The sequence below is a fragment of the Lutra lutra genome, chromosome 9 (assembly GCF_902655055.1).
Source record: "Lutra lutra chromosome 9, mLutLut1.2, whole genome shotgun sequence".
Classification (NCBI taxonomy): domain Eukaryota; kingdom Metazoa; phylum Chordata; class Mammalia; order Carnivora; family Mustelidae; genus Lutra; species Lutra lutra.
Window position 1 is genome coordinate 54,691,351 of NC_062286.1, and position 15,568 is coordinate 54,706,918.

A 15,568-nucleotide genomic window follows, 5' to 3' on the forward strand; every position below is an offset into this window, starting at 1 on the left:
CCTCCTTCCCCGGTCCAGGGCTTTTTGAATTTGGGAGGGCTTTTTTTCTTGAACTTGAGTTCAAGTCCTGACTCCCTGCTCATGTGTTCTGTGACCTTGGGCAAGTAGCCAAATCTCTCTGAGCTGAGGTTTCCTGTCTACAAAATGAAGGGGAGTCATGGGAATCAGCACCTCCCAATGAGGTATATATCAGGGTTAGGTGGACATTTGGGATCAGGGGACCCAAGGATCCATGGGGATCTTTGTTTTGGAAGTAGTCAAAAGCCTCTGGATCACCCAAGGTCCAAATTGCTTCTACCTCTGGCCATCTAGGTGACCTTGGGCACTTCTGAGTTTTAGTTTCCTACTTAGCAAAAAAGGGATACAAATAACTTGTCCCTCATGCAGGTGCTGTGAGGATAGAATGAGATAGAATGGGGAGGGCCCAGGGTTAGGTGCTCAGCAATCAGTAGCTGCTATTACTTAAATGAATCTTTCTGGAGACTGATGTGCAGCCTGACTCGGCACCTCGAGAGGAGACGCTCCTTTCTGTCCCTCATTCTGAGTTGCCCAAAGTGACCTTCCACTATCTTCTTATGACATCAGCACCTCCCCGGCATGCATCCAAATTGCTCTAAGTACCTTTGACCAAAAGATGCAATACTCTTACCAGTGAGAAAGGAAACAGTAGGCTTTTGTTTGGAAAGTTTGCCTTTGTTCTTCTGCCTTCCCTCCCATCCGCCATCCTAGGTACATTCCAATGATCTCCTTAGGGTGCCTGCAGTAACCCCAGGGCCCATGTGTCTTCTAAAAGTGAAGTATAGTTTCTGGATAATTGGACAGATTTTTAAAAACAAACACATTGGAACTTCTACATTCGAGTGAGTGTTATCTCTGGTCCCCTTGGGAAGCTGAGCCCCTCTTTGGAACTCTTAGAACTGCCTTCATGACTAATGTTCAATTTGAAAGAGTATCTTCAAAGGGGGCAAAGTTTTGTCCTTTGAGAGTGAACAACAAGTAAACCAGAGCCATGCCCAGTGAATAAGATTGGAGATCGAGCTGGGAAATAACATTTTGTATCAAAAAGTAAGTGTGCCTATAAAGCCAGGAAACGGATTTCTCACAGGGCCTATACGCTGAATTTTAGTGAGTTTTAAAAATCAGTTTCTTTGTTTATAGTCCTACCTCTTACCTTGCCACGCAGCCCCAGGATGGTCTAGCATGTTTTTCATTATTGCATTGATAAAAAGCCCATTTTTAGTTTACTGCTCATTAAGATGGATTATTTCTCAGCTCATACCCTAGTGTTTCCTTTTCAGCATTCTAATCTCTCTGCAAATGGATTTCCAATTGAAAGTGGATCTTTTCTTGGCACAATATGTTGAATACTGAAGTAGGAAAAAGTGCGGCCAGAATAAATAAAGTTTGTGTCAAGATTTCCAAGATATCTTCTTGGCCAGGAGTGAGTTCAGCCTGGTGATTGGAGAACTAACCAAATGCTAAACTGAAGATGTGTGATAGGTGTGAATAATTAACAAGGATTTTAAAATTAAATTTTAAGCAACTGTAGCTGTTAGTTTTTTTTCTTGTCACATAAGAGACATGATTGTAGAAAACTTAGAAGAAAAAATTTGCATGTCATAAAAATTAATAGTGGTCTTATTCAGAGGTAACTACTATTATTTGCGTGTCTTTGGTTATAGTAAACATTTTCCATATGTTTGCTGACCACTACTGTACTTGTAAATTTCCTTTTTATAACTTTCATCCATTGATGTGCTCCTTTTTTTTTTTTTAACTGATTTTAAGAGCAGTCTGTATATTAGGGTTATTGACTCTTTGTTATATATCTTTCAAATAATTTTGCTAGTTTTCTGTTCCCTTTAGATTTTTGAGGGGGAGATTAGAGAAAAATTAAAAATATGCACCCAAACTATTAAATTTTCTCTTTATTCTTTCCCCCTCCAGTGTTATGCTTATAAAGCCCCCCAACTAGAAAATTATGTAAATGTTTATTTTTGTTTCCTTCTAGAACTTTTATAGTTTCATGTTCACATTTAAATTTTTCATCTGGAATTTGTTTCGATGTAAGTTGTGAGATAGAAATCTCACTGAATTATTTTCCAAGTGGTTAGCCAGTTGTCTCAACACCATTTTGGGGGAGTAATCCATTCTTTTCCTGCTGATTTGAAAGGTTGCTTTATTTTACATTAAATTCACATAAGTGTTGGGCTCTGATTATGGACTTTGTTTTTCCTGTTCCAATGCTCAGTTTGCCTTTTGTGGTACCAGTTACACATCGTTTCAAAGACCAATTACCACAGCTCTTTTATACATCTTAAAAATCAGGTAGGGCAAGTTTCCACATTTTTCTTGGCCATTCTTGAATGTTTATTCTTCCATATAAAGTTTAGAATTATTTTGTTAACTTAAAAATTTCCATTGAAATTTTTATTGGGATTGTTTTAAAAGTAAATATTAGTTTGAAGACAACTGATGTCTTTACAATATTCACTTGCTGCTCTATTTAATAATAGTGAGAGTCATAATTATTCATTAATCCCAGCAGCCAACAATGATTGACTGCTGTGTGCCAGGGCCTGTTGAAAGCCACTCCCCACATTTAAGCCTCAGCGCAGTTCATGAGAGAGGAGCTGTTATCGCTATCCTCATTTTACAGAGAGAGAAACTGAGGCATGGAGATGTTAAATAACTTGCCATGGTCACTTGGGCTTAGGCCAGGAATTCTTTTCCTGGGTGGTTTGGTTCCATTGACTGGGTATGGAGTATACTGCTTCTCCATTTATTTATATGTTCATATCCCTCACCAAGTTTTGTGGCTTTCTTCCTACATATCTTCACAAGTTTGGTTATATTAATTCTTACCAGGTTTTTGTTTTTTTTTTTTTAAGGTATGTATGTATGTATGTATGTATGTATTTATTTGACAGACAGAAATCACAAGTAGGCAGAGAGGCAGGTTGAGAGAGAGGAGGAAGCAGGCTCCCCGATGAGCAGAGAGCCCAACGCAGGGCTCCATCCCAGGACCCTGGGATCATGACCTGAGCCGAAGGCAGAGGCTTTAACCCACTGAGCCACCCAGGGACCCCTCTTACCAGGTTTTTTATGTCATTACTCTATTTCTCCTGGGATGCATTCTAATTGATCTTTACTGAACTCCGACAAAGATACTGATTTTTATAAGGGAGTTATTTATTTCAAAATCATCCAGTTTAATAACCTTCTTATTAGTCCAATAGTTTATTGATTCTCTTTGGTTTTCCAGAAGGATATAACCATCATTTTAAACTAATGATGTTTGACCCCCTTTCCTGTACTTAGATCTCTCATTAGTTCTCTTGTGTTAATATGGTATCTATGGCATTGCCCAGCATAGTAGTCACATTGGCTATTGACATTTAAGTTTAAATTTCATTTACATTAAATGAAATAAAAAATTCAGATCCTCAATTGCACTAGACACATCAAGTCCCCAGTAATCACTTGCGGCTTGCAGCTATCATTTAAGAACATTTCCATCATCACAGAAAGTTCTACTGGATGGCTGCTAGAACTTTCAGATCAATATTAAATAATAATGGTGAAACAGGCTGTCCTTTTTTTTTTCTTTCTTACTATAAAGTGAATACCTCTACATAGTGATTTCCTGTTCAATGATGTCGAGTTTTGAATTCAAGTATCTAGATACGTTTTTTTTATTGTGCTGAAAAAGTTGTATCCTATTCCTAGTTTCCTAAAACTACATATTTTAAACATTTGGAATGGATAATGAATTTTAATACCCTCTTGGAATAAAAAAATTTTGCTATGTAAGAGACAAATTCCAACTCATTCTTCAAAATTGTCTTACTTATACTGGTTCTTTTTAGATACATGGCTGGATTTTGTTTGACAGTATTGTATTAGATATTTGTCATCAATGAGACTGATCTCAAATAGTCCCTACTTCTAGTGTCTTTGTCTAGTTTTTTAAAACAACAGATTATGTAATTATTAGAACATGAATTAAGATGATTTTTCTCTATTTGCTTTGTATGTTTTACATATGGGTCTTCTGTCCCTTAAAGTTCTGCAGAATTGGGTGAAAAGAATCTGGCTCTGGTACTTTGGCTGAATTTTCTTTTCTTTATTTTCCAGATCATGCATGTCATCTTCCCCTGTGTCTAATCGCACTGCTAAATCCATCTATTAAATTGCAATTCAGTGAATAAACTTTTTCAACTCTAGAATTTATACTAGATTCTTCTGCAGATCTGCTTTTGTTGAATGGTCTTCCCCTTGGTCTCGTTGATCTTTCTACACACTTTATATATGTTTATTTACATGATATTTCTTTTCTTTTTTTTTTTTTTTAAGATTTTATTTATTTATTTGACAGAGAGAGATCACAAGTAGACGGAGAGGCAGGCAGAGAGAGAGAGAGAGGGAAGCAGGCTTCTTGCTGAGCAGAGAGCCCGATGTGGGACTCGATCCCAGGACCCTGAGATCATGACCTGAGCCGAAGGCAGCGGCTTAACCCACTGAGCCACCCAGGTGCCCTATTTACATGATATTTCAAATTGTTCTCCAGTCCCTTTTTCTTGCTTGTTCTGTTTCTTTCATCCATCTTCATATGGTTGGGCATTTGGTGTTGTGAGCCCTTCTTCATAGGGGGTTGTTGGCTGCAGGAGTGTTGTATATTGGGTTAGATGGGCATTGCCCCTGCCAGGGCCAAGGGATCAATGGTTATGGACACATTTTGGGGTTTGGTTCCTGATTTGGTGCTTCTGTATCATGTGGATGGTAGAACATCTTATCTTTACTTCCCTGCTTCTTTGAGCCACTAAACAGCTTTTTCAAATCTAGTTAATGTGTGGTATAGCCCATCAGAGCTGAATTTCTGCAGGCGGCTCTGCTCTTGCCTGCTGCCTTGCACAAGCTGATGTCCTGTGTCTGCATCAGTGTTGGGATCTTGGCCGGCAGACTCCCAGGACTAGAGCCTCCACAGCTTTGCTTCCTGCTTAGATTTTGCATTCCCTTTTTTGTTCTATACCTGAGGGTTTCCTTATTTTGAGCAGGGTCACACATTATAATTTTTTTAAAAGATGTTATGTATGTATGTATGTATGTTTATAGAGTGGGAATGGGGCAGGGGCAGAGGGAGAGGGAGGGAGAGGATCTCAAGCCGATTCTGTGCTGAGCATGGAGCCTGCTGTGGGGGTTGATCCCATGACCCCCAAATCATGACCTGAGCAGAAATCAAGAGTTAGACACTCAACTGACTGAGCCACTCAGGCACTCCTGCAAATTTTAAAATCATATTTCAACCAGAATTTCTGGATCTATTATATTGAATGCAGGTCCAGAAATTGTTTTAGATTTCTAAGTGGTTGATTCATTGATTTTAATTAATTAATTAATTAATTAAAAAGATTTTATTTATTTATTTGACAGAGAGAGACACCACAAGTAGGCAGAGAGGCAGGCAGAGAGAGAGAGGAAGAAGCAGGCTCCCTGCCGAGCAGAGAGCCTGATGCGGGGCTCGATCCCAGGACCCCGGGATCATGACCTGAGCTGAAGGCAGAGGCTTTAACCCACTGAGCTACCCAGGCGCCCCTACTGATTTTATTTTTAAGTAAAGGCAAGGAAAGTGGGAGAGAAGTAGGTATCAACTTATGCTTTTTATTTTCTGGGTTATGTTTATCATCAAAGAATATATTTAAATAATTTCTAAATTTTGGCATTAATAAGTTGGTATTTTGTTTGTGCCTTAAGACAATAAATGTTTAGGGCTGTTCATAGCCATTTAAAAACATATCTATATATCTGCTCTATATCTTTAATTTTTTATTATTCATTTATTATTCATTCGAAAACTTAGAAGGTCATGTTAGCATGTTCCACTATAAATCCACTATAAGACTTTTAGGAAAAAAATCTTGAAAGAGGAAATACATACTATCAAAATGAAAATAGATGGTATCTTAAAACTTGGGATCTAGAGATAGGAAAGGAGAATGGGGAAAGTCCAGGAATCTAAATTTATTTTATTTCACAGAGGTGACTCCATAGAGACTGTTACTCCAAAAGGCTGAGAGAAAAATGTAGATTTGACTATGTTGTATCCTAAAATGTATTTATCTCTTCTGTTCTCATAGTTTTGTGTTCATACCACTTACTGAATGGAAATGAGCAGGTGAATTAATAAACGAAGGACAAGGTGTTTTTTTTTTTCCTTCCAATTGCAGTATTTCCCCCTTAGCGTACTTTTAATAACCGTATATTTGAGTATAGGAGAGCTTGCTGAAGGAGGTCATAGGGCTGATCACTGCCCTCCTCGGCTCCAAACTGTCAGCACAGTGGGGCAAGCACGATTAGACTGTGGCTTCAGCCAGATCTCTACCTCTAAGGCCTTTATTTGTTTTTGAATATTAATGAGGTGGAGAGCCTGTGCTGGTTTTTGCAAGTACATGTTAGGAAAGGAAGAGAAGAAGGAGAAAGAGGATGAGCTGGGTTTCCCAAGAAAGAAAATTTCGTAGAGAAGCTGGAGAAGAGGCCTGCAGAATGTCCCTCTACCAACCCAGAGTACATCCGCAGTTCATGTTAGGCTAACACAGCATCTCTGTGTAAACTTCCAGGCAATGGCCACGCTGTATCCTGTTTCTGTTCATCTTTAGAGGGGGCTTGGATCTGGAGGCTTGTCTGGGAAGCCTAGATTGGAAGACTTGACATCTTTGAGGTTAACCCTCAGGACTTTATGATCCTAGATTTGAGATTTGGGCTGAGAAGAGAGGGCAGGTGTACTTGAGCAACGTCACAACTGAAAAGGGAGAGAAAGGAAGAACTAGGCAGAGGGCACAAGTCCAGCCTTCACACTATGACTAGCCAGAGATTTTTCAAAATGATTTCGAATCGCATGCACTTTTTGGATATGTGAGAGCATCTCCAAGTATCAAGAAAGTGAACTGAATGTTTCAGATGTTTGGAATTATTCCAAGGCCAGGAATTCCAGATGTTTGTAAGGAAGCCAGTGCCTACTCTGTTTAAATATTCAAGGGGGTTTTAAGAGGTTAAGAGGGAAAAAAAAAAGGCATGCCCCTCAATTCTTCCTTTTTAAAAGCAAGCCAGCACCTATGCCATAAGGCTATAAGGAGATCGACCCTAAAGTCACTGCTGAGTCAATAAACGAGCATCTTCCTGTGCTCCTTGATCCTCCTGCCTCTCACGGCTACTGTGGCACAAAGATGTGAAACATTTGGAAGCACACAGCATTACACAAAATGTAGAGTATTCTTACCATTTGTCACTGCAGATAGTGAATCAATAATTATCGCTGTGATGGAGGCCAGATGTGAATAATAACCAGGGCTCCTGGCCATCTGTCCCCCCCATAACCAGACTTCCCCTCCTCTTCTGGACAGCCGCACAAATCCCACATGTCTTTAAAATAAGAACTCGCCTGCTACAAATGTCTTGTAAGAGTGCCAGTGTTATGATAATTCATTTTTCACATGAGACACACGTCATTTTCCTTCCATATTCCTGATTTCATGTCAGGTATTCACCATGATGAGAGTTTCTTGGCTCTCCCAGGCAAGAATCATCCAGATTGGAAAAACTTCCAGGATCTACACATGCAAACCTAACAGTTTGGCTTTCGATTTATTCAGAATTAATAAATTTAGACCATCTATTTTTCACTCTCTGACAGTACCTAGTCCTTTGTTAAGGGACATCCTCCTTCCCAAGCTCTAAGCACCCAGCATTGCCACCAGAGAGAGAGAGAGCGACTTAGCGCCGAGGCTGGCAGTCTGAGAATCAGGTGCCCTTCTGCCTTTCCCAATGGAAACAAGGGCAGCTTCAGGAGGCCCTTCCACCAGGGAAGGCCCTTCTCTGTGCGGTCCCTTGTGGGGGACCGGGCAGATGGAGCTGGGGCTCCCGTCCCCAAAGCAGGCTGAGGAGACCCACAAGTCTGCAAGAACTTACTGAGTGTCACTGACTCATTGATCTTGAAGCTGCAGAGGACCCTGTCCACGTTTCGGGCATGTCGGAAGCCGTTTCCTCTTACGACGACTTGAAATGATTCTGAAAGGAAAAAGGACAAGTCATGTCATCTGACTGCAGTCCGTCATCCTTACATTTTCCATCTGCCCTGATGTAGGGCATTTGTGAACTGTTTTACCAGGTTTCAGATATTCGGACACTGGTTCCCACTGGAACTCCAAACCATGTGGGTGCCTTTTGCCACCTACCACCTCCTTCTCATTAGGTGTCCATGAGGAAGGCGTACGACGTCTTACTTTGAACTCCTACCTTCTTGCCTTTGCCCTTGCTGTTCCTCCTACCTGGAATGCCCTGCTTCCCCCTTCTCTGTGCATTCAAATCTCACCCATCTTTCCAAGTCCTGGCAGTATTAAAAGCTGTGATACCTGCAGTCAGGGGACCATGGCGGAGGGGGCGCTCCACCTCTCCTCCGATCAACTCAGCATCTCTTGTGTCTGGAGTCCCCTGAAAGAATTTCTTTGGAGCCTGAGGTACTTAATTTTTTTTTTTTTTTTTTTTTTTTTTTTTAAATCACTGCCTTATGACAACCCAGTCTGTCTCGAATGGTGTGGGAAGGAATTATGTGCTGTCTGGTGGTGGTGTCTTTTCTTCCACCACTAGAAAAATGTTCCATTAGGTCAGGAATGATCTGATACTGCTTCTGGCCCTCCTGTCTCTGCTGGGCATACAGCATAGGAGCTAGGATTATGTGGGAATGGTTGTATTAGCAACAAGTCAAAATCTTGCTTATGAAGTGGCCACTGTCCTGCATTATATACTTGAACTGACAATGGCCCCTCAGTGTAGCACTGGCTTCTCTCTAAACAGAAGAGAGAATGTAACTTTCAGGTCTCTGGCCCTGCAGGTTAATTTCACATTGGCACAATGCATGTTGAACTCTTATAGGTTGAGAAAATCCATATGGAGTAAAAATAATGATCCTTCACAATAGTCTTACAAAAAGGAGAAAACCCAGCTAAATTATTAGCTAAATGTTTAGAAATACTTGCTTAAGTTTGATAGTAACTAATAGTCCATGCTCTATTTTCTTCTTCTTTTTTTTTTTTTTTTTGTACTATGTTATGTTAGTCACCATGTTATTCTTTTGTGTATAAAAATTGGGGCTTTAGATTATGCTGGGTGGTATCTAAAAAAGAAATGGACTAAAAGTCGGAGGAAAAGGAAGTATTTGTGAAAGTGGATCCTGAACTGTAAATCACTATTCAAATGGACACCTTTGTTGGAGGAAGAATGGAATTAGAGAACTAGCGTATGGGACTCTTCCGAAGTTTAATAAATGTCACGAGTGTAAGTCACTTTCATTCCCAGGAAACTAATTTAGAGATCATGTATGCCAAGATAAAAATGCCAGATGCTAATTGCTCCCTCATCGTGTGCCAAGCCCCGTGCTAAGCCTAGTATATGTCCAAGGTCATTTCAGCCTCACCACAGCCCAGGGAGGTACGAATGAGAAAACTGATCCGAGTGGTGTTCGGTAATTTGTCCCAGATCTCATGGCTAGTAGCTGTCAGAGGAGAGCTGGAATCCAGGTGTCTTGGCATCAAATGCCATGCCCCGAGGACTCGGCCATTATGCTGAAATGGATCCTCATTGTCTTGCGACATATGACCAATTTAGAGACTGATGTGATTTTTTAAAAAGGTTTATTTTATTTCAGTTTCAGGCAAGTTTGCAGAAAAGTGGGGCTGGCCTGGATGGGGAAAAAAGAAAGTGAAACCCAAGCAAGAGAACCCAGAGGCACCGTCTGTGCCACGAAGAATACTAGCACAGAATGCTTTTTGAAGTATGAAGGACCTTAACAATCAGGAAATTGAGGTTTGACATTTTAAATGACTGGCCCAAGGTCATGTAATTTGTAAGAAGCAAAACGGGGTGGAGTATCTGAGTGTTCCCTGCCTTAGTTGTGTACTGTAGTAGTTCAGGTCATGAGCAAATGGTTTTTCAGGATCCCAAGTCCTACGAATATTAAGGATTAACATATGTAGATGCTTCTGCACGATTGCTAAGTTTAGACGGATGGTCTTAATAATTTTCCTTAGAAGCCTGCCAGGCATGTAGCTGATGCCAATTGCTCCAACACGCATTCTGTGTCAAGCATTGTGGAAGAACCTTACTATATCTTATTTACTCCTTTAAGCCAATGGGAAGCCTATGGAAAGCTATTTCTGTTTTTTATTTTGAATGTCAGCCATCCAGCAATCTGCCGTGGGACACTTTTTGCTGATGCTACATGTTTTCGACCTCACTGCTGTGCTCCTTCTCTTGTTTCCTCAAACATTAGCGGAAGGAGACAAGACTGTGGAAATGCAGGCCCCGTGCCAAGCTCTCTAACACCATGTTCTAGCATTACGAGTTCAGCTGCTGAGTCCTCTGCAAAAAAAAAAAAAAAAAAAAAAAAATTGTTGCCCACATGTCTGCTGGGCCTGACCTCAGGGTGTTTAGAAAGAAAGACAGCCGGAATCCATGATGCGGCGATGGTGTAAAGGGAACCATTTAATCCCCTCGGCCAGGGGAGAACATGGCGGCAACGATGCTGGGCGCTCGGGGAAGCACACGGAGCCAGGGCGTGCTGCCCCCGCTGCTGGGTACGGTTTCTGTGCTCCCGCGCACATTTGGTTTCCAGAAGAGCCCCAAGGCCTGACCCTGCAGCCCGACCGGAATGTCAGCTCTTCACACATACAAGTTATGTAACCAAACTGTCTCATGGCTCCGCCAGCCAGTGAGAACCAGGACACGTGATTCCAGTTCATGTATCCGGAAAGCCCTGAGCCCGCCTCACAGGGTATGTACAGCTCCGTGTCTTCAGGCAATTTGCCTGTTGGGTGACTGCTCCTAAAAGCAGTGCTGAGGGACTGTATGGCTTCAGGGAGGAATTTCGACTTGAAAATGATCTTCGATCCAATGTTTAAAGATATATATTCTTTGAGGTACATGTTTATTATGATTCATCTTTTTTTTTTTTTAAAGATTTTATTTATTTATTTGTCAGAGAGAGAGAGCAAGCACAGGCAGACAGAATGGCAGGCAGAGGCAGAGGGAGAAGCAGGCTCTCTGATGAACAAGGAGCCCGATGTGGGACTCGATCCCAGGACGCTGGGATCATGACCCGAGCCGAAGGCAGCTGCTTAACCAACTGAGCCACCCAGGCGTCCCTCTTTTGTCATTTTTAAAAAAGATTTTATTTATTTATTTGACAGACAGAGATCACAAGTAGGCAGAGAGGCAGGCAGAGAGAGAGGAGGAAGCAGGCTCCCTGCTGAGCAGAGAGACCGATGCGGGGCTCGATGCCAGGACCCTGAGACCATGACCTGAGCTGAAGGCAGAGGCTTTAGCCCACTGAGCCACCCAGGCGCCCCTCTTTTGTCATTTTAGTCTCCATTATAATTTAAACTTCCTGATGGTAGAGGCCATCATTTCTGTCTCTTTAAAATTTTTGGCTGTGCCTAACCCAGGGCTGAGTCAGCCTCAGTACTGACTGACTTGAGTGACATATCTTGGTATAGAAAGGGAGTAAAGAAGAAGGAGAAGGTGGTCATTCATTCGTGTAAGGTCAGGTCTAGTCCTGCTTATTTTCTGAGGCTTCATAAAGTCAATGAATGGAAAGATGCTTGACACCGTTAGTCATTAGGGAAACGTAGATCAAAACCACAAGGAGCTATCACTTCATACTCACTTGAATGGCTATAATAACAGAGAGGGACAAAAACAAGTGTTGGTGAATAAATTAGACCCCTGATAGCTTGCTGTTGGGAATGCAAAATGGTGCAGATGCTTGGCCAAATGGTTTGGCGGTTCCTCAAGAAAGTAAACATAGTTACCTTATGACCTGAAAATTTCACTCTTATGTACATATGCAAGAGAAATGAACATGTATGTCTACGCAAAAACTTGTACTTGTATATGCTCATGATAGCATTATTCATAATAGCAAAAAAGTAGAAGTGATCCAAATGTCCATCAACTGATGAAGATGGTATTCAACCAATGGAATATTATTCACCCACAAAAGGAAGCAAGTTCTAATACATGCTATGACATGGAGGAAGCTTGAAAACATGCCAAATGAGAGAAGCCAGACACAAAAGGCCACATAATGCACAATTCCATTCCATTCCATTACCATATGAAAAGTTGAGCAAATCCATAGAGAAAGAAAATCAACTGGCAGATTCCAGGGCTGGAGGGAAGGGGAGTGACTGCTTAATGGGTATAAGGTTTCTTATACCCATTGATGAAAATGGTGATGAAAATATTCTGGAATTAGATAGCAGTTATGGTTGTACAACTTTGTGTATATAATAAAAACCATTGAATTGCACTTTTTGAAAGGGTGAATTTTATGGTATGTGAGTTATAGCTCAATTAGAAAAAGAAAAAATAAAGTCTCTGAATAGTTGGATAAACTTATTCTATTCTCTTCCTTCCTTTTGTTTCTTTGCTTTTCTTTTTCTTTTTCCTTTTTTTTTTTTTGAAATGTTGAAAATGTAGTTTTGAGATGACCTCAGTAAAGATCACCTTTTCTTCACTGTATCTGAAAATGAGACATCTGTACGACTTTCATTTGCTCTGGTCCCCTAAGACTTTTGGGCAAAATCATTGCTACTATTGTTTTACCTTGCGAGTTAGTTCAAATTTGCTTTCCTATTAGATGCTTAATGTGACAGGAAACATAAATATAACAGAGACTGATGTGTGTTAAGTGCCTTCTGATACTTAAATTATTCTAGAACTTTTTAATTTTACAGCTATTTAATTATAACAGCATATTATAAAAGGAAGTATGAGTGCCACAGAATAACTTGCGTGTAAAGTATATTATTTGACAAATTTTGACATATGTATGCAATCACAGGACAATACCACCATCAAGATAGTGAACACATCCATCACCCTCAAAAGTTTCCAAGTGCCCCTTAGTAATCTCTCACTCCTGCTCCTCCCCAGGACTGAGCAATCACTGATCCCAAGCAACCACTCATCTGTTCTCTGTTGCCGTAAGATAAGTTTGCATGACCTAGAATTTCATGTAAATAGCATCATACAGTAAGTGTATTTTTTGTCTGGCTTCTCTTACTCAGCATAATTACTTAAAAACTCACCTATAATTACATAAATTTATACATAGTCTATTCCTTTTTATTGCTGAGTATCATTCTTTGCATGGGTAAACCACAATGTTTTCATCCATCACCTGTTGATGAACATTTGAGTTATTCACAGTTTTTGGCTATTAAGAATGAAGCAGATATAAACATCTGTGTGCCGGTCTCTGTCTGGACATGGACTTCCTTTTCTCTTGGATAAACACCTGGCAGTAGGATGGTCAGGTCAGACGATACATAGGTGTAAGTTTCATTTTTAAAGAAACTGTCAGGACTATTTTCCGAAGTGATGGTGTCATTTTACATTTCTACGACCAGAGTCTGGGAGTCCCTCCTCCAAACAGAAACATCTTTAAATGCAAAGGAAGGGCCAAGCAGAGAATGAAAAAAGCCATTCTACACTGATCTTAGCCAAAAGGCGGAGAAGCAATGAAACAAGCCATTCTAAAGAGGTGCCTAAGGGCCAGGCCTGCACTCTTTGAAAAACAATGAAATGTGAAAGAAATGAAACCATTGTTTGATGTTGCCTAAAACTGTCTGCTTTAAGCATCTAAGGCCAAATGGTAAACAGGAGGCCTAAAACCGCCTTCTTTTTGTGCGAACCCGCCCAGTTTTACTACCAGCAGTGGGAAACAACACAGTAGGAATGGTACGATTGCTTCTGAAAGGACAATGTGAGGAGCTAAATATAAACTCCTTCAGTGTCTGGAATGCAACAACTTCATGTGTAGAGCAGTTGGCAGGTTGCACACTTGATTCCAATTAGTTCCTTCCTGGAGAACTTGCTTACTACATAGAACACTGAGTGATTCAAGTTTCAGGCCAACAGAGTGGGACCGGAGGGAAATTATACTTCGGCAGAGGGCACATTTTCTGGAGAGGAGCTAAACAAGGCAAGGCCAATCTAACAAGGGGGCAACGCCCCTAATTACAGAGGCTAATCAGCAAAAATATTTGATTAAGAACTTTTTAAAAAAGAGGCAGAATTATTTAAAAGCAGGTAATGGCAAAGGGGCTCTAAAGACTCCCCATAGCAGGTGACTTCTTACATGTTTTAAAACAGGAACTGTATATACAGTAAATACAGATGCAAGCACCATGCAAAATAGTAACCGTACGCTTGGCCTGGGTATTGTGGTGTAATAGGGAATGGTGGGGAGTATGGTGAACTGCAAAGAGTCCATGCTTCTTTTAAAAAGGGAAGTTATAGGGACGCCTGGGTGGCTCAGTTGGTTAAGCAGCTGCCTTCGGCTCAGGTCATGATCCCAGCGTCCTGGGATCGAGTCCCACATCGGGCTCCTTGCTCGTCAGGGAACCTGCTTCTCCCTCTGCCTCTGCCTGCCATTCTGTCTGCCTGTGCTCGCTCGCTCTCCCTCGCTCTCTCTGACAAATAAATAAATAAAATCTTTAAAAAAAAAAAAAAAAAAGGGAAGTTATTCAGTCTCCAGTAATCATCACCTTGCAATAAATGCAGGCCCAGTGTTGCTAGATTTGATTTTTAAAGACGAGGTGGAAATCTGAATTTTTAGGTAAAATCAGATTTTCAAATGCTAGCAATATATATATATATATATATATGTATATATATATATATATATATATATATATTTTTTTTTTTTTTTTTAGTGTAGTGTGGATCAAAAAGAACCTGTGTACAGACCAGAGAAGGCATGTAGGCTGCCCATTTATAACCTCTGGCAGTGGAGGAGTTCTGGGAAGTCTCTCTCTCCAAATAGTTAAACTCATGACATTGAATGAAATTCTTTTTGATTAGAGCAGTTTAGATACTCTCCTTACTCCCTTTCCCCATTAAGACTTCCAGTTAAAATGCAAAATAGCTCCAGGTATACTGGATTCTTTGCCATTAAAAAAAAAATCGGCCATTAATGCCTCAGCTGGAATTGAATTAAGACTTTGGAAACTTCAAGTTATAAAGAACATCCAAAGGGGGACTGCATAGCGTTACAGAGGTCCACTGCTCACATAATTCTAAGGGTGGAGAGTTCAGACCATCCACTCCACTGCTGGAAAGTTTTAGTTGTAAATGTTCCATGTGTTAAGCCAAAATTTGCCTCCCTGATTTCCTCCCCAGCTTCTCCATGGTGGTCTCCTGAAGCTACACATAATAAGCATAATAATTCCTTTCCACACGGGAATTCTGTAATATATCTGAAGATGCTCTTGGAAGTGTCTCCGTTCTGTGTGTAAATCTCCGTGGTTACTTCAGTCCTTCCTCATTCCAGCAGCGTCTCATCACCACTCCTGCAGCTCTTGGAGCAGATCTCTGCTCCAGTGCCTCACGTGTGGTTTGTGCCTTATCTGAACATGTGACCCTCTTCCAGAATAGACCGTGGGGGTCATGGGTGGTTGGGAGCAAGCTTTCTGCATTTGTGTACTCAAATCTTTTCACATTGCATGGTACA

The 15,568-nt window shown here is 40.8% G+C and overlaps 1 protein-coding gene across 2 annotated transcripts in view; it reads right to left on the reverse strand.

Moving 5' to 3' along the window:
- ANTXR1 (ANTXR cell adhesion molecule 1) overlaps nucleotides 1-15,568 on the reverse strand; it is a 221,640-nt gene that overhangs the window by 128,649 nt on the left and 77,423 nt on the right. For both annotated transcript variants that reach the window (XM_047744854.1, XM_047744855.1), the window contains exon 10: nucleotides 7,966-8,064. In XM_047744854.1, coding sequence (XP_047600810.1) covers nucleotides 7,966-8,064 — 99 coding nt within the window. The remainder of the gene's footprint in view (nucleotides 1-7,965; nucleotides 8,065-15,568) is intronic.